The 24058-nt window shown below is 44.1% G+C and overlaps 1 protein-coding gene across 2 annotated transcripts in view; it reads right to left on the bottom strand.

The window, feature by feature from the left end:
• Tg (thyroglobulin) overlaps window positions 1-24058 on the bottom strand; it is a 180530-nt gene that overhangs the window by 95082 nt on the left and 61390 nt on the right. For both annotated transcript variants that reach the window (XM_021216474.1, XM_021216475.2), the window contains exons 28-36: window positions 21910-21975; window positions 21397-21477; window positions 20162-20299; window positions 18966-19142; window positions 17344-17455; window positions 15774-15853; window positions 14897-15040; window positions 8090-8155; window positions 220-354 (exon numbers count right to left, since the gene is read on the bottom strand). In XM_021216474.1, the coding sequence (XP_021072133.1) occupies window positions 220-354; window positions 8090-8155; window positions 14897-15040; window positions 15774-15853; window positions 17344-17455; window positions 18966-19142; window positions 20162-20299; window positions 21397-21477; window positions 21910-21975 (999 nt within the window). The remainder of the gene's footprint in view (window positions 1-219; window positions 355-8089; window positions 8156-14896; window positions 15041-15773; window positions 15854-17343; window positions 17456-18965; window positions 19143-20161; window positions 20300-21396; window positions 21478-21909; window positions 21976-24058) is intronic.

The raw sequence follows: 24058 nt of genomic DNA, 5'->3' as shown, positions 1-24058 counted from the left end.
GATTTTCTGTACTGGCTCAAGGCTGGCTGGCTGTTGCAAACTGACTGTAGAGTACCCAGTGAGGAATGGAGAGATTCTTATGTCTTCCCTTCTCTGTTAGTTGTTTCCTGTCAGGCACTCCAAGACCATATTGAATCTTCTGTCTGTCTTTGGTTGCTGTACAGGGCAATACTTGGCTAAGGTCCTGCCGTACTCTCTCTCTCTGGGGGATTCCCTTACCCTGTAAGCAGAAGTCTTGGGCCATGGAGAAGTTACTGGTAGCCGCAGTGCTGATGTGGGCAACATCAAAGTGCTTGATGGATGGATCTACAATCACTGAAGACAGGGCCAGGGTCTGCCAGGAGTCCAAAGCAACTGAGAGACAAAACAGGGGACAACCACATGTAGTTAGCACCAGGTATAGAATGAAGACTGTGGAAGACTACTGCAAAAGGTACCTCAGTGGCCTCTGTGAGATATCCATTGTGTGACCCTATGTCTTTGTCTTTTCTATTGCGTGACACTATGCCTTTATACCTCTATTCTGTAAGCACTTAAGTTTTCCTATGGGGCAAACTCTGGAATTAAGCCTAGTGCTTCAAAGGTTGAAAATTAGGCAAGTAACTGATGGCATGTCCTTGTCTATAAATTAAGACAAAGGAAGAGGAGGAAGTGGAGACAAGGCAACATAGTGACATAGTGACACAATGCAGGTCAGAACACCAAAAGACAGCTGTAGGGATGCAGTGCCAGACACTCCAAAGACATTCCATCTATCCTATTGCTTATGATAGCTCCATAATAGGCTACCTAAGTACCTCCAGAAGTAAAGTTCTCATGTCCACTTAGGATTTGCTGTCCAAACTAAGTCATTCTTCACCATTGATCCTCTGTTTAAAACTTGTATCTGGAAGCTAATGCATGAGGAGAGACTTGGGGTCTTCCCTGACCTCAAAAAAAAAAAAAGCTGATCTGACTGTTGCTGCTAGAAAGATGGGTTGGGCCACTGTTTGGCTCTCTGCCATGAGCATCTTCTTCTCAGGCCTGAGCTGTCCTGGCCCTTCTCCCTGTGGTGCTAACCCATACAGTACTCCATGTATAAACATGGCCAATAGCACTCTGTGTTTAAGGATCACCTCATGCAAGTGTCTATCTCAAAGTCTGTTTCTTGGAAGACAGTCATTACATCTGTTTTTAAACATAAAGAACACAAGACTCTGGGATACTGACACACTTGCCAGTGTGTGGAGACTTTCTTCACAGCTATGGAGTCTATGTCTGACCATGACTGTCTTCTAACATCTCCAAGTTCTGTACATGGCATGTGATACAAGGAACAGGAACAAAAAGCTAGTGGCCAGACAGAAGGCTTGTGTATGGACAGACAGGTCTGTTGGAGCCGGTCTCATTGGCACCAAAGCTGTGAGTAAATGTAGGCTATGGGAGAATAATGACGTGTGCCTGAGCGGTGGGGTGAGGCCGCCTCTCTGATGAAAAGCTATACCTATAAGTCAGTGTCCAGAAATAACATTAAAGAGGTCAGCACTGCCCTATCCTGGTATGGGCTGAGCGCTCATCCAAGGTTGCTGACTCTAGAAAAGCCCAGCCCAGCAAGGACAGCACTGAAAGTTAGAGAGAGTTGTTCTCTCCTTCCCTGTCTCTCTCTTTGCTTTCAAGGATCACAGCAGTTTATTGTTCTTACACTCATGAGTATGGACCTTAGGCTAGCAGAGCTCCCTCACAATCTTGGGTGTTGTTCTGTATGTATGTCTACATTATCAGCTTTTAGCTTCCAGTACCACAAGTGTGGCAAGGGCTAGTGGTCTAATGCTTCCTCATAAACATGGTGTAAAGGTAAATGAGTTCATCAAGAACAACAAGCCAGAAAATGGCCAAGTCAGATGAGAATAAGGCTTCTGAGGTCACGGTTCCAAGGTCACTTTACCGAGCTCTGTTCCGAGGTATGTGGGGGTCCTTGCTCTGTTAGCACAGGCTACACGCTATAAGGAGAACCTGTAATTTCTATCTCTAACCTGTCTTTAACCCCAGTGCTGGTGGGTGAGATGCCACTAAAGTTAGCATGGTAAATAAAGCCATGGGACAGCCTTACCCCCAAGTGCTCTCTGCTACCCCTCCGTAATACAATTCAGCAGACTGAGCACTTTAAATAGCAACCGTGGCTTCTCTCAACAGTGGTTTTTCTCAGTTCTGTGCACTTAAAGCTTGCAATCTAAATACCATGAGGCTGGGTTTTGGATCCCTTTTCCTGGTTCATGGATGGTCGCTTTCTTGTCATATCCTCAAATGGTAGAGCATAGAACAAGCAAGCTCTCCCAATCTCTCCTGGAAAAACACTAATGCCATGAGGAGGGCTCCATTGCTCAATCTAGTCATCCCCAATGCCCTGCCTTCTAGCACCATTCTTGAGACAGAGGAGTCAGGACCTGGGCCCTTCTGTGCTCAGCTGTTGCCAGTCAGCCTCTTCTGGGCTTTCATTTTCTTAAGCCTGCACTGCATGCTGTTATTTTCACAGACAACTCAAATATCATCTTTGTGATGTGGTAAGTCTTCGATGCTCTTAAATGGTGGGAAGCTGAAATTTCAGAGACAAATGATCATGGGTTTCAGAACCACAGTGGCCAATTATGGTTCAAAGATGGAACCTTGTCCATATTCCATGTTTAGGCTCTATCTCTGTAATTAAAGAGTAAATTCCACCCCCAAGTGAGAGCAAACTCTCATGTTATGCCCCAGGGTCTGAGAGCAAGTTCCTGCCAATACTCCTACCTACACTCTTCTAAGCCTATAGGATGTCTCCTGAGTGAGCCTTTGTGGTCAAGAGAGGCCAGCATCTGGGGGCCATAGACTTCCTGTAGTCATGCTGACAACAAGGCATTTGAGGACACAGAGGCATGCTGAAGCAGGAAGGTTGAAGATCCTGGTGGCTTTTCAATTTACTATCAGTCAGGAACTCACACCACCATTGTACTATCACTTGTTCAAGAACATAAGAGCTCAATAATACATCATTTTCTGAGCCTATTATGTTAAACAATCAGGAGGTGTTGCTAGCTTGGGCGGAGCCTAATCTCCAAACTCAGGAGTCGAGGTCTAGCCTAGGTGACCTCCTTTCCAGGTGGCAAGGATGTGGCAGTCATGTGGGGACTGACAGGTGGGGAGGGTTTCTTCTACACGGTACATGATGACTGCTGATTTCCCTACATTTATTTATAATTATGATGCCACAGCCATTTGTGACAAAATACACCCTCCCACAATATGTGTGTGTGTGTGTGTGTGTGAGAGAGAGAGAGAGAGAGAGAGAGAGAGAGAGAGAGAGAGAGAGAGAGAGAGAGAGAGAGAGAGTAAAGTTAAGTACTGTGCATCAGTCACTGCTGTCACAGGTACCTCTTCTTTGTCAAGAATCTCTTGTTGAATTTTGGGTTTATTCTCACACAACTTAAACCAAGACCATCTTATTTCACATTTTACCACCTGTTTTATCAGTCTTTGTACATTATTTTGATTCCTAAAAATCATTCTTAATTATTTACTCTGGATTAAATTTGAAGACCCCCTGTCACGTTTCAGGAGTACTCCTTCAGTGATCATGGGTAATGATCTTAAAATTCTATATTCATTTCCTAGTTTGAATGTTATGAAGACTAATGCATGATACTGTTAAAAGAAAAATGTGGTTTTCCTTCTATTTTTAAAATGGCCACTGTTAGCATAAAGGAAAGATGTCCTTACGTTCCTTTCTATCTCACTACAGGCCAGAAGATAGTGAAGCCAAGTGATAACAGGCTGCAATGGTGAGCTGAAATCAATCCTTCCTCCTAAAGGATGGTTTTCCCAGGTACCTTTGTCCCGGTGATGGACAGCTTACCAGTCCAAGCCTCCTTCCATTCCAGTAATAGGCCAGTAATTCCCAGAAGAGGCCTTCCTCTTATCTTTTCTTATCAGCTCTTATGTCCAATCTACCTTCTAGCCTGCCTGGAGAATGTCCCTCATAGACTTAAGGTGGGCCTCCTTGCTGCCAGTCTTAATTACCCGTGGTCATTCTTACACTGTGACCTTTGACTGCTACAAAATCTAAATCTAACTACAGCACTCCACGCCAGATATCCTCCAGGAAGAAGGTTATGGTTGGCAAGGAGGGTCCCCTGAGGTTTGCAGCTGCATGACTCTCTCCCAAGTCTATGATCTTGGTCTAGGTTTGCAGCTGCATGAGTCTCTCCTAAGCCTATGATCTGGGTCTAGGCATCCATACTTTCCTGCTCTGCATAAGTCACAGGAACAGGAACAAAGGGAAGCTAACAGAATTTCTTTCATTTAAACCAATCCTTTTTACAATATGAGGGACTGAGGACTGGGAAGAACATGGGATATGTAAAGGTTATAGAGGTTCCAAGCCAGATCACAGGATAGAGTTCGGCAGAGCTGGCATAGGATTGTGCTCTTTTGGCTCTGCCTCATTATGATCTGGAGCCTCCTCCATGAGCTGGTGACAAACAGAGAAGCTCCCACCTCAGCCTAGCAGTACCAGCTTGTCAGCGATACTATCCAATGTCCGGATTCAAGCATGCCACTGCCACACCATGAGACAGATTCTCCCAAGGCCAACAGCATTCAGGTGGAAAATATTTGCATCTAGGAAATTTTACAGCAGTATGTCCCTCTAAAGACCACAGAACCTTTGAAGGGAAGGACAGAGCAGAAAGCAGAGACTAGTAGAGAGGACAGAGCAAGCTGGGTCTCCCTGGGCTGCCCCAGGTACAGGTAGGTGAGGCACTTGCATGCCTTCCTCAATTCTCCTTTGACTGTACCTTGGCAATTACAGCCATATACGTTGATGGATCATGTGACATTAGGACACATGTATAATGTAGAAGAATGAGGTTCTGCAGAGCTACTGTACAATGTGGTGAGCTTCAAATTGCTAAGAATAAAAATTTCTTCTTGTCATCATCATCATCATTATCCTCAGTAATATTGTTTATTGAGAAAGGTTCTTACTCTGTAGTCTAGACTGACCTAGAAATTCTATATCTTTCTTCCTTAGTCTCTCAGGTGCCTGCATTATATACATGTGTACCATGCCTGGCATAACACAATAAATTTTAAACATTCTCCTCAAAAGCTGTTATAAGAGAATGAAGTCATGAATATGCTAATTGCATTGATTTACTCATTTCTCATGTCTTTTCTTCCTAATGTTGACTATGCTTTTAAAAAGCTAGACTAGAATACATTTGAAGACGTTCCTTATGTTCAGACAGAGGACCATTTTAAACTACCCTACTTTCCTCATTTCAGGTCAACTCCAAGAAAAATGTTAGATCACAGAGCTCAGAGCATTTTTCAAGCATTAAAATTCTTCCAGATAAAGGTTCTAGTACTGCAGTGCTGTATCTACACAGCAAAGGCCCTGGCCAGCTTGGCTTTTGTCCCAACCATTACTTTTCTCATGTGAAAAAGCACCATTCAGTATGCTGAGTGTTCTTTCCAGAAATCACAAGACATTTTTTTTCAATGAAGAGGTCACAAACACAGACTAGTAGGTAGCATGCATGCACCTGAGGTGCTCAGGTTGTGCAAGGGGCCTCATTAATCTTGCAATAAGAGCTAGGAGTCCTTTGCCCCTCAATCTTTCTGAGTTCTCATTCCGACTACAGAGGAGCTGTAAGGGAGGCTGGGGTGTGTGCCATATACCCGTCGTGCTGTGTGAGGCAAATGGCAGAGTCTTTTGTAATGTGGTACTTTAGTATTGCCATTCCACTTCTGTGACACAGGTGGTCTCACATCCACCTCACTTTCCCTCCCTGAAGTCAGATCCACAGAAAAGTACCAGCCAAGCTTAGCAGCCAAGCCAGGGCCTCCTGGCAGCCAAAGCCAAGACCCCATTCTCTTGGCCCAGATGACTTTTCAATCTGTCTCATTGAAGGCACATTTAAAACTAGTGTGACATCAACTCTACCTTGGAAACATCTAAGATCTGTGAACTACATGGAGCAAGACACTTAGTAATGTATTACTTTCATTGTTTTCTCTTGAGGGTGTGCTAAGTCTCAACAACACAAACAGAACAAGCATTATATACCTCACTATGGTTTGATTTGTACATTTGCAGCTAGATTTGACATCTATACCTACAACCACTGTTTTCTACAAATTTGCTATTTTTGATATGATAATATTTAAGAATGATGAGTATGTAATATGAAGAAAAACACTTTAACTCACAGCCAAAAGCTAGGAGCAAGTATTTGAGAACAATTATGAAATGTGAGCAACGTCTTAAAATATCACTTCTTTTTTCTGGTGTAAATTCCTCTTTGGAGAATCAACTCTGTAAACAGTTTGGCCTTCAGAAGGAGCTCTGAGTGCTCATTAATCCCAGTGTTTTTATGATGATGAAGATTCATAAAAACCAAATATGCCAAACCAGAAAGACATTAGCAGACTTGGGGATAATAGAACAACCACCACTGTCAACACAATACTTTCTTCAACTATTTGTCCCCCACTAACTGTGACTGTCACAAAAGCTGGCACATGAGAGCAAAGAGTAAGCAGAGAACCACACAGAGACTTTCGTGACGATGTATGCTTTAAAGACCTCAGCACCAGTGCGGAAATATGCACACACCACAATGTTACGCAATGAGGATTTGCAACGTTATGGTAGAGAAAGTAGCAGTATGTCAAGACACACAGAGCAGCATAAAACTAGAATATGCCTGCCAATGTGTCGGCTAGCTCTTGCGTTGCAGGGGGTGGGGTGGGGCTGGGGATAGGGGTGGTTCTAAAATGGACAAACTGAGTAGCAAGGGGATCCGTATGTAACTTAAAAAACACAGAGACAAGAGTAACAAGAATTCAAAGTGGTGACCTCCAGCATGAGAAAGGCAAGTAGAACAGAGGTGACGTGTGTGTGTGTGTGTGTGTGTGTGTGTGTGTGTGTGTGTTTACATGCGTGCATTCTATACCACAAATATTTGGGACATTTTGACTATCTCAACAATGTTTATATACTACCCTGACACAATTCAGAATAAATTTTGGTTTAGACATGAATCTTCAGTGAGGATTTGGGTGTCATCAGTTCGAGGTTATACCTTTATAACCTATGACGCATCAATAATGACACCTGCCTCATAGTACTTCAGGGAACTGACACATGATCAAGTGTGTATCAGACACCCAATACAGGATGCTGAGAAAACAATCTACATATGTCTGCTTTGTGATTTTCAGCAAGCTGTTTTGACTGTGGGAAGCAGGCTGATAACACAGGCTGACATTTTTAGATTTCAGCCATAGCCTTGGTATTAAATAACCCCTTCCTGACTCCTCAGATAGGGATATAATGACAGGTATCTCAAACTTCACAGGCAGCATGCCATAGGACAGGGATTAATGGAATGTGTCCGCTTAGCTGAGTGACACCTGGGACCTACTATATGCTTCTCCTTTCCTGACAGGGAGAACTAGAAGAAAGGGCAGTGCAAAAGGCTTACCCCATATTGGCCAGACTCTCACCTCACCCTAGAGCATCCCCAGCCCTCACACTCCAGCTTTCCTTGCTACCTTGCAACCAGCTGAAGCATGTTTCAGCAGAACATAAGAAGGGTCTGCCTCAGTCTTGGTTGAATTCCTGGGTGTGGGATCATAGCTTCAGTACCTACTGTACCCTCTGAACAGTAGCTCTAAGCTACAGCTGGCTTGCCCCAATAAACAAAAAACTGCCTTTTGACATTGCGACCACAACACCACCCTCCTGGCCTTGCCTGAGATGTATGAGTCTAGAGAGTATCTGGGAGAGTTGTGCATACTTAAGACAGGACAAGGAGAACATCAGGCTTAAAAGCCATCCGATCTTGTGAGCTGTTCTGTGTGCACTTCTGTCATTTATATCTATGGAAAGGGCACACTGCTGGTATCTAGCATACCTGCAAGTGTGTTTCATCCATGAATTCTAGAATTTATGTATTTAACAGTGTCATGCTTTAAAAGCTAAATCATTGCACAAAGGAAAAGGAAAAAAATAGGAAGTGGAGAGAGATGGTATTTCTCCCAAGAATGATCAAGTAGACAATGAACTTACCCTTCTCTTCAGTGAGGGATTGCAGGGCAGCAGAAGGGCAGAAGCTGGGAGTGTCACTCCACACAGCTGGAAAGAAGAAAAGGCAGGATTTTAGCTACAGAGACAACAGCAGAGGTGCAGGGCAGTGGTGGAAACCAGAGGTCTGTTAAAGTCAGCATGAGCCAGGGATGGAGCTCCATGATGACTTCTTCTCTTAGGACCCTGGACTGGAGAGGCTCTGTCCAAAACCATGCTTCGGTTAGCACCACACAGGGTAAAGAGGTTCCCGTATACTTCAATACTGCCTGACAGCTTCCAGGCAGGACTGGCTTGCATTGTTCACTCATATGTCATTAGTCATACCACAAAAGCCTGCTGCTGTAACCACCGAATCTGACTCAGTTTCCACATCTGTACTATGGAGATGACACTACCTATCACCAAGGTCACTGTGGTACTACAGGAGGTGACCTAATATGTAATGTGTGCCACAGAAACAGGGCACAAAAGATCAATAAACCGCAATGATAAATAGCAAGTTACATGGGTGGGGATACCTGGAATCTGGGGAAAGACAGACTTGACTTTGAACATGATATGTCACGAGGAAGAGTGCACAGGGACATGTCATCTGGTTTTGGTGCCTGGCCTTGGTATTTGTACAGTGAAGATGATATAAGAACTCAGTGAGGAACTGCATACCCTGTAGATGACACAGAAATGCTCTAGCCTCTTCCCTTCCTCTCCCTTCACTGAACACATCCAAATCTTCAAAGCCTCCTTATTATTCCTCCTTCCAATGACTGAAAGAGGACCAAGCCCAGAACTCCTTTCCCTCACAGGGACTGACATTGCAGCTTAGGAAATACAGTAAGCAATGAACAAATTCGGGCATTATCCACTCAGAGGATTCCCCCCTCATAATGGCACATTCATGTCATTCTCTTGTCCCTCAGGTCAGAGTGTGTTTCTATGCTGGTTCCAAAATTCCTGCATCTCCTATCTTACTCCCTTTTGTCTGGTGTACAAAACACCATGCTATGACTTGAATGCTTCCTACACAACTCTTGTGGAAGTTCATTTGCCTCGTGGCCATTGATAGGTGGGAATTTTGAACGGTGGTCAGGGCTGTGGGCTTCCACCCTCATGAATAGATAAATAGCGTGGTGAGGATGAGGGGTTGTGGAGGTCTGTGTGACCTCTGGATCTGATCCTGGGAACAGTCCCGTTTGAAAAGCTGCCATATCCACAGTATGGCTTTTCTTCTCACCTTGTTCTTTACCATGCATTGCCTCTACCCTGTTACAATTGGAGAAGGCCCTCTCCAGATGCCAGCATGTTGGCATTAATTGGCTTGCCTACTGCCAAAACTGTGAGAGGCATTTCCTTATAAGTTACCCTGTTCTGTGGTAACCACATTAACTGAACGAAGAGCCCTGGCCTCTCAAGGCTCCAGACCTTCAGTCACAGTCTCTTCCCTCCCTTTATTTCACTCTCCTGGAGGCACCTCTTGCTATCATTTACAGACATCGACTGCAAAATTTCAGTTGATATTAAATCTGCTTCAGGGGTTGGTAACAACAGGTAATACTGTGCTGGAGCCCATCTTCCAGGGGTCCAACTCCAGGGGCCAGGGATTGGCCTGAGACTTGATATTCCTCATAGGTTTCCTGATACTGACATCTGAGCTGAGGATACACACCCCCATACTGAAAACATCACACAAAATGTCCATAATTGCTAACAACTCCCCCGCTTCACTCGTTTGTACCAGGCCTGTATTTGGACTCCAGTCACACCATGTTTTGTTGTCCCTTCCCAGAATAGGAAACCCAAGAGTAGAGTCATTAGGGAACAGTCTGGCCATCTGCTGAGGGTGTTTATCCAAGTGTGTACTTCCTGTTATCTGGGTACACTGCTCAAGAAATCTATGTTGAAATCCACAGAGAGCTGTTTGTATTGTGTGAGGTTCTAATGAAAATCTAGGGACAACTGAAGCATATGAACTGAGGACAGGTGTCCGAGACAAAGCTCCCAGCACCCATTTGAATACACTGCTTCCTAGATCTTCCTGCAGCTTTAATCTAGTGGCAGGAAACACACCATGGTCAGTCTGAGTATTGACCTCAGTTGATACATCAAGCATTTATGACACTGACATGTAGTAAGATTTATATCAGGACTTCATCCTGTTTCCTGGCACAGAGCTCCTCGGCTGCTGGGTTTGCAAAGCTCCACAATTAGTGAGCACATAGCCAGGACAGACACAGGAACCCTCTACCCCACTTTCCACATTGTCTTCCACATGGCTATTGAATTGTAAGGATTTGGTTTTTGTTTACTTGCCTTGGTAGAGATGGAACCCAAGGCTTACATATGCCAGAGAAGCACTCTATTTCTGAGCTACACCCTAGTCCAGTCCCAGTTGAATCTGTCCTAGTAAAGTATGAATAGTAGCTAATGGTTTCTCTGTATTCCTTGAGCTATTCCGGCAAGTTATTGGACAACCCGAGGAGAAATGGAAATTCTTAACTTACTGTCAGTTGCTTGGAAGGACAGAAGGCCATAAGCTCATAGTTTGCAGGTAGTGGGGAAGCTTGTAAGATTGTACCCTTTGCAAAGGCTCTTAGTTCTGACTTAAACTTCAGGTATTTCACACCAGAACTGAAAGCATCAATAAACACTCAACTTATGTCTAGAGAATTGGGATCTTGCTTACAGATGGAACTACACATTTTGTGTCAGAAGTGCTGGAGAAAAGGCTCCAATCTCATCTTGTCTGGGTGTAAGAAATAGAATAAGCCTTACCTCACTGGCTTGTGAGTAGAAAGAAAGCACCATGGTAAGGGGATGCTGGCTGCTAGCCAATGATAGGAACACATAATGCCTGGTAAGTGTGAGAGTGTTGGTATGAGGAGAGGGAGGAGGGAGGATACAATAACTGCTCTGTGAATGTGGTGCCATCTGTGTGGATCTCAAGGAAAGTAGAAGAAATTGTCATTCCCTTCCCAATGTCTCTTTTGTGTCTGTAACTTCAACAGGTTTTGAGGGACCTTGCCTAGAAGAAAAAAGGACCCAGAGCTGTGATTGTCATTTCAAGAAGACACATCTGACTTAGTGAACAAAGCCAAGTGTGGTCTCACTGAAGCCCATGTGGAGCACATACAAATAGGGTGGGGGAGGCAATCTTTTTTAAGATGTAGGGGCTATCAGGGCCTGTTCCTACCTATGCAGGAAGGCCTGAGTTTATGATATGTGGACCTGAGTAACCCCTGTGTCTTGTACACATACATCTGGTCTTCTAGACACCAAGAAGATTTCTTCTCTAAGTACTGCTGATGGGGAGGACTACAAACAACTCATTTCCATTCTTAAAGTTGGCCAGGGCTTCTGAATTTCTGTGCTAAGAAACCCCAGACGTTGCATGAAGTTGAGGACAGCAGCATCAGCAAGCCCGTTACCACAGGATCTGTGGGACTCTGCTTCGATGCTTCTGTGTTCCTGGTATTTATTTTCCTGGACCTGGGAGGACTCAGCCTTGTTTCATCCTCCGTGAGACCAGTGAGGACAAAGAAGTCAGGATGTAGTGGCTGGGGTGCAACCCTCTTTGCTGAGGCTCTGAGGTGTGGAGGAGAGCATATGCTTCCCTTGTCTCAGCTCTCTGGTCCTCTGTCGTCTACCTTTTATCTCAGGCTCACTTTTCCCTGAAGTCTCTTTGGCATGATCCCTGTGATAGAGCAGTTCTTCCTTCCCTTTTATAGTCTGCTAGCTCTCCATCCAGTGGACTGGCCTCAGCAACACCGGTGACATTACTATGATTTAATTCTCTGGTCAGGGAATGCATGTCTTCCATGGGGGACAGGAAAGGAATTTTTCTAACTGAGACTGTCCTGATACCATATGCACACTCAGAATCGGGTCTGCAGACAGCCAGTGTTTAAGAAGAGCTATTTTTCTTTGTGATTGTAGCAGGTCCAGTCCCCTACGGCTTTTACCTATCAGAGTTCCTCAGTGAAAGTATGTCTCTTGTGCAAGGACTGACTAATCGAAAGCAGTTAGGAGAGGCCCACCCTTCAAGGCCAAGGCTGAGTGTTGCCCATGTGTGTGGCACCTTCCCTAGCCTTGTACAGATAAGTTGATATAAAAGACAAGGACTAGAAAAGCGTGGCATTTCTTTCTTTTTTGCCAATACTTCTGGCAATCGGACTTCCTGTAGGCTGTGCCTGCTGTGTTGTAGTTATTCTCACATGCTCACTCTGGCCTCTCTAGGGTATGCCTGTGAAAAACAGCAACATTCGGTTCTTCTCCCATTCCTCAATGACCAACACTTCACATCAGTACAAACACCCAGTGAAGTTTAGAAGGATTTAGCCCAAGGGTGAGAAGCCCAGCAACAAGTGTTTACCTCCTCAGCACCTGTTACTCGCTTTAAGACTGAGGGTTCCTGGGGGCCAGGAAACCAGGATCATCCTCACTCTGCCATGTGACATAGCTTAAGGGGTAAAATTAACCCATTTGCTATGCACCCTTGAGCCTCCTGCCTTTCTTGCTTCTACTGACAGGGGAATGAGGATTTAATGAGATAGTGCTTCCAAAGTACTGACCTCCAGCATGGAAGCCTCATGGACAGAGAGGGCAGGCTGTCACACCACAGGTTTCTTTACATGGCAGTACTTGCTGTTGAGTGACAGTCCCGATAAGACTTTTCATTGTCTGCCATGTGGCTTCTGGTCAGGACTCCTGAGTCCCTACCCTGAGGCACAGAATATGCACTAACACTCCAAGCTGTCAGATGAAAAGGACCAGAGCAGCTGGAACCTGTTGGAACCAGGAGTACCTTGGGTTCTTATCCTTGCCAGCCTGTCAAGATGTTGAAATAGTTTGGCTCCACTTCCATCACATTCTGAACAAATGAATTACTGCTTAAGCTTCTTTCTGTCCAGCTCTTCCGTAGTCAAATGAAAATGGAAAGTGGCATTTTCCAGATGCTGGCAGGGTGAAAAGGTGAGAGGCTAGATGAGAAGGGCCTGAGGTGAGCATCGCTCTCTGAAGCAGCTTAAGGCTTACAGCTGTCCATGGGGTCATATAGAACTAATGTATTAGGCAAGCATGCTCCTCCCCTCCCTGGTCGTCAAGATAGCTCTGTATGTCTCTGGCCCTAGAGATGTCTCTGTATGGAAATATAAGTCCACGGTGGCAATTTCATTGTACAACTCCCTTTTTTTTCTTCTTAAAACAATTCAAGCTGTTGAAAGAAAAGAAAAACCCCACAGAGCAACCTCCAACCATGACAAATCACGAGATTAGTCTGGAAATACTGGTGTCCATACTAAGTGCCACAAAGCTAAAGAATATTTAGGTACATGAGCAAGGCTAAGGGGGCTCTGCCCTAGAAACCAAACTGTACCCTTTAGTTATAACATGGCTTGGACAAAAAAGACCACACTAGGAGCAGCTGGTCTGCTATCAGGTTGATCTTTTCTAGCTGATGAATCAGTTGCTTGTAAGTTACTCCACTGAGCTCCCGTAATGCTAAATGTCAAGGCTCATGTAGACCTAGCATGTTTCTGATACACAACAGGCACAAGAAGAATGTCTGTTTTCTCTCATTGCCCAAACTAGGTAGGGAAATGGTGGTTTTACAGTATGAAGAATATGGAGATCAAAGTTCCACTTCTCTAAGACTTCAGTTACAGCAATAATTACACAACCCGAGTTTCTAGGGATGTGTCAAGAACGTTCAGTACTCTCTAGATTCGCTCAGAAATTGAATTGAGAAGGAAGTGACCTATGTGTCAGGTTGGGGACACTGATCGATCCTCTGTTCAGCTTCTCAGTTACATCCTGAGACAATACTTTTATCTCTGAGACATTTTCGTGAGTTTGCTCCGGGGACACAATCTGATGGCTAGTCTCCTCTAGTTTCTAGGCAATTGTCTACACCATAGATACCCAGTATCTAAGTGGATGGGACCAGTGAGCCTCAGTCGTTTGTCCTACTGACAGAAGCTAAGGGGTGCTATGAGTCTTACAGAAACCAGCCTGTCCCATAGAGGGAGGATTCTGAGTGTAGTTTTATCTGAGCACATACAGAAGTATCCACTCTTTTCTTCATTGATTTCAGATTGTTCTCCTAAAACAGACCTGGAGATGAGTCTTAGATAATGCAGCCATTTGCCTCATGACCCACACAGGTGCTCCTTTCCTGAAACCCTAACTTAGGTGCCCAAAAACATATGCAGGCTGCCCCCTTCCTTCCCTGACACTGCCATATAGAACATCATCCCAACCGACGATAAAAATTGGCACAGCGGGGAGACCAAGGGATCATAGTAGAGTGGACAACTATTGACTTTGCTGTTTGTCTAGCAACAGGACCTAAGGAGGTTAAGTGTTCTTTCTCCTAATACTTCTGTATTTTCTGAGGCCTCCACTCATGTTATCCCCTTCTCCCTCCATCAGTGGGCTATTTCTAGACTATGCTGGGCAACCTAATCCTGAATGACAGGCTTCTAAAGGATACCATCAGCAGCCCCTCTAAAGCCAGTACAAGTAGCAAACTGAAGAAGCTGCTATGTACCCTAGCTAACTATATCTGTGAACCTGGTCTTGTTCCATCTTTCCTGAGATCTAATTGGTAATCTTTCATTTAAGTTAATGAACCGTCTCCAAGGCATGTCTTTTCTTCTTGAATTAGATAGAATCCATTTCCATCATTGGTTTCCAGTGAATTCCGACTAATCTTCTTCCTGATCTTAAGACATCATCCTAATGCAGGCTAGAGATATGGTCAACAGCAGACACATGTGCCAGTAGCAGGTGACTCACCAGGCTTCTGGTACCACCCAAAGGGATGGGTGTGGACTTCTGTGTCCTCAGAGCCACAATCCAAAATGCGCCAGGTTGCTCCACTCTCCTCACTGCACGTTTGAATTCCCATGCTGTTCAGAGTCAGGCAGGTCACCTCTCCTCCTGGAGGGAGAACACAGGAGTCCAGAAAGGTGGGACAGTGTGAAATATGAACTAAGCAGGAAGAATTCTGTAAGCCATTGCTCAACAGATGTTGGGACTTCTGTACTGTATTCCAGGTGGGAACTTGGCCATCCCAACAACCCCAGATCCACTATTTATAAGCCCATGAGTCCAGAAAAGGAAGTAGCTGCTCCTAACAGAATACCTGTTAATCATACATAGAAGAGATCATCTGGATTTGTAAGTATCATTTCACTGGGCCTGGTTTACAGGTGAAGATGCTAACTAAGGCCTGGTTAGATTATAAGTGAATTAATTGTCCAGAATCACATCATCAGTAAGTGACTGAGTGAGTGGTTAATATAGATCATGTGATATATCTAAAGTTCAGCCAACCATGCTGACTGGACAACTCTGAAAACACAGTAGAAGACATATAAATAAAGTATAGAAACAAGGAGGGACAGTCCTTGGGATCAAGTAGACCTGTTGTATATAAGTGGGCAGATAGACTTGCTGTATATGAAGTGGGCAGATAGACCAGGACAGCCACAATGTTAATTTCATAACAATGAGCCACTTGCTTCCCCCAGCTGGTTTCCTTTCTGCATATGAAGCTAACATTCTCCTTGCCATGAGGAGATATTAAGGACCATATACGATCATAAACATGAATGTTTCTAGACTGAGGTGTACACCTGGGATTGGGGGCTGCCTCCTTCATTAGTCTTACCTTGCAGCTGAGAGACATTTAGAAAACCAAAGCCAGTGCAACAAGGGTCCCTGTCACAGAGCCGCTCGCACTCAAAGAACCTGCAGTGAGAAGAGAAGATATAAGTGAAGCTTCCTGAGGGCAGCCAGATTCTGCTGTGCAGAAGGAATGAAATCACTCAAACTTAAGGGATCAGATTTCTTCATAAGCATATAAAATGTGGCTGACATTCTAAATTTCCACTCTTTTCTCAGGAACATTATCTTCAGGTCCTCCATTAATTTACTCCCTCAGTCAGTCCCTCTCCAGGACCATCCTTGTTCATCCAACTAGTATAGCTGCAAGATCCTGCCTGCAGCTTCATGGCAGAAGGGCTCTAGCACCTCTAGCCATTATTCTGGTTCCCAGTTCTGAATATTCCCTTACCTTACTCCTATGTCTTGATCTATCAATCACCCCTAACTCCTGAGAGTTTGCTTAACCTCTCGGTCATTTCTGGTACGAGGGTCCTGCCTCATTTGTGCTCTTCTTTCCTAAATCCAAGTCCTATCCCCGTCTTGAACCTTGTGTCTGCTTGGTAATTTTTCCAGTGAATCTCTGCCCAGAAAATGTTAAGTCATCTCCCTGGCTTTCTCTGCCCTAGATCCCTACCCAGGTACCTACCTGCCTACCTATTGCTTGCCCCTTCTTTAAAAGGCCCACTGTTAATCTCCAGCCTGGACTATAGGTTTTTGTAGCTTATCATAGGTTCTGTCCCACCAGTTCCTGTCCCAGTACCAAGATCAGCATGGTGACATTCAACAAAACTTATCTGGTTTCTATTCCCTCATCTCAGCATGGTGACATCTAGCTTCTATCCCCTCCCTTAATAGGGTGATGTCCAGCTGGATCTCAAGACAAATAAGCTTGTGCCATCTTTTGAGCTCCATTCTCAGAAATAGCACTTAGTTGCCAGCAACATGATGCAATTCCATAACTCAACAGCACTTCACAGATTAGCAGTTCATGGATCAGTGACTACTAAAATACAAAAGACTCACTGGGGATTTTCCTTAAAATCTTGATTCATGAGTCTCCTCCCAGGACCTCAAATTTGGGAGGTCCAGGGAAGGCCCAGGAATGCAGATAGGCAAGAGCATGCTTGGGGATTCTGAAAAGTGAGGTGGATAAAGTGTGCTGAGAGGACCCCATTCTGAGTTATAACAACTAGCAAAAAGCCAAACAGCTTCCAGTAAACAAGAGGTTGTAGAAGTAATAAGTAAGCATTCCTATAAGCTATGGCTCTGTTAAAAATTGTGCTTGCTTTATAGACTCTGAACACAACACTAAAAGCCTGCAAGGAAGAAGTTTATGACAATCTTCATCATGTTTATTAACTGACAAGACTGCTCAGGACATCTGCTCCCTCAGCAGACTGCAGGCTCAGCACAGAATGTAGTACTTAATGTCATTTGCCTTCATCAGGGCTTTCTGATCTGGTTATCTCCTATACCCTTAGCTTTGGATTGTGTTGTTGTTATTGTTGCTCCACGTTTTAGTGGAACCCAAGGAGTCTTAACAATAAGCTTAGAGGTAGCACTTGGCCACTTACCCATTGGAAATGAGTTTTCCAGACATGGGGATTTTGTCTCTGATGGAAATCCCTGTGAGCTTTTGGAACGGCAGGCGAGTATAAAAGTTCTTCACGCTATCATTCAGCACAACTGCACAGAGGAAAAACAAATACAGATGATTAGACTTTTGAGAGTACAGGTATCATGAGTAGACCCCAAACTGAACTTCTAGGAAGAAGGCAGATAAAACTCACACATTTGCTCTCCAAATATTACTACACTAAGACTCAGGAGATTCCATTTGGTTGGTTAATTTTTGACATAGGTTGTTGTGTAAGCTAAGCTAGCCCTGAATTTGATATTTAGCCAAGGATATCTTTGATCTTCTGACCCCCCGCCTCTACCTACTGAGTTCTAGAATTACAGATATGAACCACTACTAGTGTTTGGAATAGAACCCAGGCCTTCATGCTGGGAACTCTTGAAAAGGATCTAGCCCATGGGGAAATGAGAATCAGAGAGAGATGGAACATACAATCTCAGAATCTAGGAAGCCTGTGGAGGAATGAACCTTGTCCCTGGAGACAAGAAGGCAGCTTCTGCGCCCCTGTGTGAAGCAACAAGGATTGTATTTAACTTTGTACTCCTGCCTCCAGGGCAAAGGGTGGACTAAGTGGCCTTCCCACAGGGAAGATTTATTCTGAGTCTTTTCTAAGACCCAGAAGAGACAGTCTCTTAGCAGCCCTGGATAGTAGATGCATAAACCTCACAATGAATTTGAGAGCATGATCTAGGCTTCCCAGAGAGCCAATACTCTCCTACCTTGCTAGTGTGTGTACTCAGACCGAGCACTATGAGACTCCTCTGTCAAAGGGCCTAGGAGTACTGATATGAGCAATCCCACCCTAAGTGACTGGACCAGAGTATACTTAAGAGAAACCCATAGTCAAGAAGCTCTCACAAAACAGAGCTGAGCCACAGCCTTGTGGCCTCTTGACATTTGAGGAGAAACTGAGGGCCTCCAAACATGAGAAGGGCCCTGGCAAAAAAAGGTGGAAGAAGAAACTGCTGTGACAACAGGGTGAAAGAAATGACATCACCATCATGATGACAAAATGACATAATCACTGCCCTTGAAGAGAGAAAGCAACTGTGATGGTGTAAAAGCCACTGTTCTTGTAATCTCTGTATACACAGTTGCATGAAATTCTGGTGCAAGTAAGATGAGACCCCAGAGCAGAGTAGAGCACTCTAAAGTGTCAGCCTGATGCCCTTTTGAATGGCTTCACATCTCTGAAGGACCATGGATAATATTACTATTATCTATCTATCTATCTATCTATCTATCTATCTATCTATCTATCTATCTATCCCTATATATTTATTAATATATAAATAGTACTTAAATATATTAGTTTTTTAAGATTATAATATTATTATATCATATTCCGCTTCCCTTTCCTCCTTCTAATCAGGCCCATGTATCCCTCTTTGCTGTCTTTAAAACATTCATAGACACATTTTATTTGTGTGTGTGTGTGTGTGTGTGTGTGTGTGTGTGTGTGTGTGTGTATGTAGAGTATTCTTTTTAAAGGGAAAAGAAGACCACACGGAGTGATGGCCTATCAACCACCCAGATTATAAAGACCAGAGTTCCTACCTTTCCTCCGGAAGAGGGCCGTTGGTTGGTGGGGCAGAATCTGACTGCAGTTCTTGGCATTAGATTCCATGACATTGTCACAAACCTGAGCTTCTGGGTATAGGAAGCAGGTGAAATACAAAGATGAGCTTTTTGTTATGTCTGCAAGTTGACAGAAAACAGGCTCCTGGGCACACCCTAAAGGCAAGAGGACAGTTGGTGTTTAGTTCATGAGAAGCCTGGGGTAGGTGGAATATTCTGGAGACTCTTTCAAGGCAGAGACCTACTGCGTTAGTTCACTTTCTATTGCAGAGATAAGCACCATAACTACATGCGACCTGAGAAGGAAAGGTCCTATTCCACCTTACAGCTGCCTATCACGAAGGGACTCAAGGCAGGAACCTACAGGTAAGAGCTGATGCAGACTATGTATGAATGCTGATTACTGACTTACTCTCCATACCTTATTCTGCCTGTCTTTGTATCCAACCCAGGACCTCCAACTCAGGAATGGCATTGCCCACAGTGGAATAGATTCTTTCATGTCAATCATTAATTATGAAAATGTCTTATAGAACCAATCTGATGGATGAATTTTCTTAAGCTAGCTGACCCTAGATTGTGTCAAGTTGGCAAAAATACCAGTACAGCCATGATAGCCATGAAAACCTAAACAAAAACACTTGGAATCTTTGAAGTGGGGAAATATGATATGGTTGCTTAAGTGTAGGCATAGCCAAAGTGAGATGAGAAGTCAGACTCAAACCCAGCAACACAGGAGACAACATGGTAAAAACTCAGTGTCTCTATTTACGGCTTCTCAGAGGCACTAACAGTCAGAAGAGCATAGACCAGAGATTTGTACATGAGCACTCTATTCCCTATCTATGTCAGTCTTGCCAAAGATACTTATGAGCTCCTTTTAAGGAAAAGGATGGCTGATTCTGGTTTGGTTCTTATCCACACAGTCAAAGGTAAGTCCTAGGACATAATGCATATTTAACATTGGTTGGATGGATGGATGGATGGAAGACAGGTTCTGGTTGCTGAGCAGAAATGACCTTCAATGGTGAGCTTCCTGAAATCTGGGAATAAGCTCCACTTTTAGGCTAAGAATGAAGTGACCCTTTAGTTATAACAATGCATTTAAAATTCTCTACTTGTCAGGTGTTGGTGAAACATGGTCTGAAGAAAACTTGTAGGCTAAGGGTACTCACGAGAAAGGCACCACAGGTTTGCCTGCTCTGCTGAAAACAGGAGTGTGGAGAGCCAGTACTGCTGGCTGGGCAACGAGTGGCTTGTGTTGACAATGACCTGGGTAATGTCCACAGGGAAGAAAAGTTCTGTTGCCACATCTGCAAAAGAAGGAGAGGGTGAGCTCTATACCTACTTAGCAAGCATTGAACAGAGAGAAGATACTTGGAGATAGAGCAGAAATAGAGACAAGCATTCTTACATGACCAGAGGCCAGAGCAGGGCTAGAAACGACAGGGTATCAATCCGGTCAGGCAAAGGGGTTCAGAAGGGCTTAGAACTTCTTAGAAACCATTTAGTTGTAAACCCAGATTTTTGGTTTGGATGAAAGCTGAGCCCTCTGGTTCTCTTTCTATCTCAGGCAGAGGGTCCCTTTAAGATTTCACCCCTTGGTGGCGCAGGCCTTTAATCCCAGCACTCGGGAGGCAGAGGCAGGCAGATTTCTGAGTTCGAGGCCAGCCTGGTCTACCAAGTGAGTTCCAGGACAGCCAGAGCTATACAGAGAAACCCTGTCTGGAAAAACCAAAAAAAAAAAAAAAAAAGATTTCACCCCGTTTCTGGGTGGCCTCAGATAACATAGCTCTGCCAACCAAAGTGCCATATCAGCAGATTTCTATATTTGAAAGTTTCAGTCAGCCATACTCTTGTTAGCTAAGTCATGTTGGAATCCAGGTTCAGAGGCTAATGCATGGTGAGCAGGTTGTTGTACAGCAGAGTGGGTGATAAAAGCAAACTGGCTTCCCTCTTACTCACTTGAACCCTTTTGATGGTTTCTACTATGTAACTGCATAGCAGAAGGCCCTCACTACATGCAGGCTTTGAATCCCATATTTGCCAGTCTTCACAGTTAAGAGCCAAACACTTTTCTAGGCCCTACAGGGCTGGCATGAGTGGAGTCCTGGACATGCTCAGTTAAGTTCTGTTTTTAAGCACCCAATTTCTCCTGCTATATTTATTGTTTGTTTCTGTTTCAGCAACAGTCGGAATTGGCAATGAAGCCACTTTACATTCTGTTCGGACTGCCCACTGCAGGAATCTCTGTGTTTATGAGTGGATAATTAGACATGAGACATAATTTGATGCTTTGTGAGGTTCCAAGGTTTCAGAATGGCGTAATAATAAGAGGCTCATCCATTGATTAGACCTTGGGTACCTCCATCTTGTCTCTGTAGCTATATAAACTCTTCCAAGTCAATACCTGCTCCTCCTGGAGAGTCTGACCTTGGCACCAATCCCCTTTTACATGCCATAGACTCCAGTCGAGACCCCATGTCAGAATCTAGGAAGAAGAAGAAGAAAAGATCACTGGTACTATTAAGTCAGCCAAATAACAACATTCATGTTCTACAACCAGGAACTAAATCCAAGACAGGAATAGATCCAGCCACCCAGATCAGCAAGCTTGGTCCTATACCAAACATTAGGAAGTCTTTCAGGACTAGAACTAGACTGCCTGTGACACTGTAACCATGAGCATTTATCCTTTTAAAATGCTCATAGATGATGGTGTTCACATGGCATTCTTTTAGACTATGTGCCTCCTCTGATGAGCAGTGGGAGCCTTCTTCTCCATAAAAAGCATGTCCACAGAACATAAGTCTGCATCCCACCCCTTCCTCCATGAGTAGCAGAGTACCTTGTGGATGGAAACTGAGGCTAAACTCAGGAAGTCACTCTTCTGTCACCCCTGCTTTCCCACCTTGGAGCTCACCTTTCCAGAGGTAGACCTGCTGGAAGCTGGTAAAGCTGTCTTGAGTTCCCTCCAAGAGTGCCAGACCTGCAGAAGATTGCCATTTGGTGAGCCTGTTTGTGTTTGTTCTCACTGGTCACCAACCTTTACAATTGCCCCATAATCCCCTTAAGGTCCTCAGGGCTTGAGAACTCTTGCTTTCTATACAGGATCTCTCAAAGCCTCATGAAGTGCCACTCCAAGACTTGGGTGCAAAACCAGAGCTGGCTAGACTTCAGGGATCTAGCTCAAAACAAAAAAGACTAATATGGGGAGGGTCACAAGCCTATGACACTGGAGGATAAACAAAACAGTTAACAACAACAACAACAACAACGACGACGACGACGACGACAATGGCAAAAAAACAACAAGATTTTTAGGCGGCCCCATTGTGGGGATTTCCTGATATCAAACACTGCTGAGATTCTGATATCCTTAATGAAGCTGGGGCCAAGAGGATGTAAGATCACATGCCATCAAAGTTGATGTCCTAAATTTGATTCCCAGATCTCACACACTAGAAAGAGAAAATTGACTTAGTCAAGTTATCCTCTGACTTCTGACTTCACATGCTCATGGTGGTATGTGTACTCAGGCTACACACACGCACACACACACACACACACACACACACACACACATACACCCCAAATACATAAATCATTAAATGTAAAAACTAATTGGAGCTGGCAATTAAATGATCCTTGACATTTAATACATATCCAGTCATTGGCAGCTTTTCTTATTTGACTTATTGCTAATGTTATTAACTGTTCTTTAAAATTTGTATTGACATATATTCACTATATGTAATGATGGGCTTTATAAAGAAATTTTCACTGACATTTATCATGTACTTTGACCATGATAATGCCTCATATCCCCTCCCCCATTACTCTCCCCTCCCACTAAAGCTAAGCTTCTCTCTTTTCTGGCAAGTTCTCATCCTCTGGTGCCACACTGGCTAAAATTAGAATTCTTACACCCTCTCCTCTTGGTGATAAACATTCCTCATTTTTTCTCTGTTCAGTCTCAGACTCAAAGTCTAAACAGAAAGACAGCATTCTCAACGAGCACTCTCATGCAGCACACACCCTTGGTAGTTTGAGGGGAAAAATATCTGCTGTGAGCGCAGATTGTACAAAACCATTTCTTGGTGTTCTGTGGGGTTAGTGGTAGGTGTATTCATTTGATGTGGGCACCAGAAATCAGCCCTAGATGAGGTAAGTGATCTTAGATAGAACTTAGTTAGAAACTAGCTAAGCATAAACTGAGCATAGGATTCCTACAATCCCTTAACTCTAAGAAAGTGACAAACTGCAGGCTTGTTTTGCTTTGGTGATGCCCACATCTATCATCTCAGCTAGCTGGGAAGCACTTTGGCTGTGGTGGTGGAAAGCTTTGCAACTTTTGCACTCAGCACCTGGCCTGATGCCTCCCATCTGCCTGGTAGGTTGTGCTCTGTGGTGGAGGACACATCCCAAGGTTGTGGCTATATCACTTGAGGACCACCACTAAGTCATGGCTGGCCACACCACCCCTCCCTCAACCTTCTGCTCCTCTCTCCAGTAGCCTTTTAACATCACTCCTTTGCCATCTTTAAAGTGGAATTTGCTATGAGCTGGTATTCAGACCAAGTCCAGAAGTGAGGAATGCAGTGACATCTGAGGAGTGGAATTCCAAAGTGTCAGAGATGCCAAGCAATTTGCTGCAATAACCACAGATGACTTGAAAGCATTTTCTGCTTTCAGGAGTTTGACCTGTATTCCCTGGGTTGTTTGCCTCAGCAGGTGGTCCAAAGAATCATGAAAATAACTATGCAAAGCAGACTTTGGTGTGCTTCCTGTTTAAAGGAAATGGAGTCTACTGAGTTGTAGATTCCTACAACTAGGACCCTACCCACATTAGCTTTGGATATCAGATCTAAGCCTGAATAACCTTGGTCCAGGTCTCTGCTTTATTCAACTGTGACATTAGTAGCTAGCTGATAAACAAAAGAAATTCACCCTACGGAGGATTGCCATGGGACATACAAATGAATGACCAGATAATTGGAACTTGGAAAAAAAATCCTCAGTCTAGAACACACACACACACACACACACACACACACACACACACACACACA

This window comes from Mus pahari, chromosome 17, assembly GCF_900095145.1.
Source record: "Mus pahari chromosome 17, PAHARI_EIJ_v1.1, whole genome shotgun sequence".
NCBI classification, from domain to species: Eukaryota; Metazoa; Chordata; class Mammalia; order Rodentia; family Muridae; genus Mus; species Mus pahari.
The sequence above is the reverse complement of the archived record's forward strand: the minus strand, read 5'-3'. Positions and strand labels throughout refer to the sequence as shown.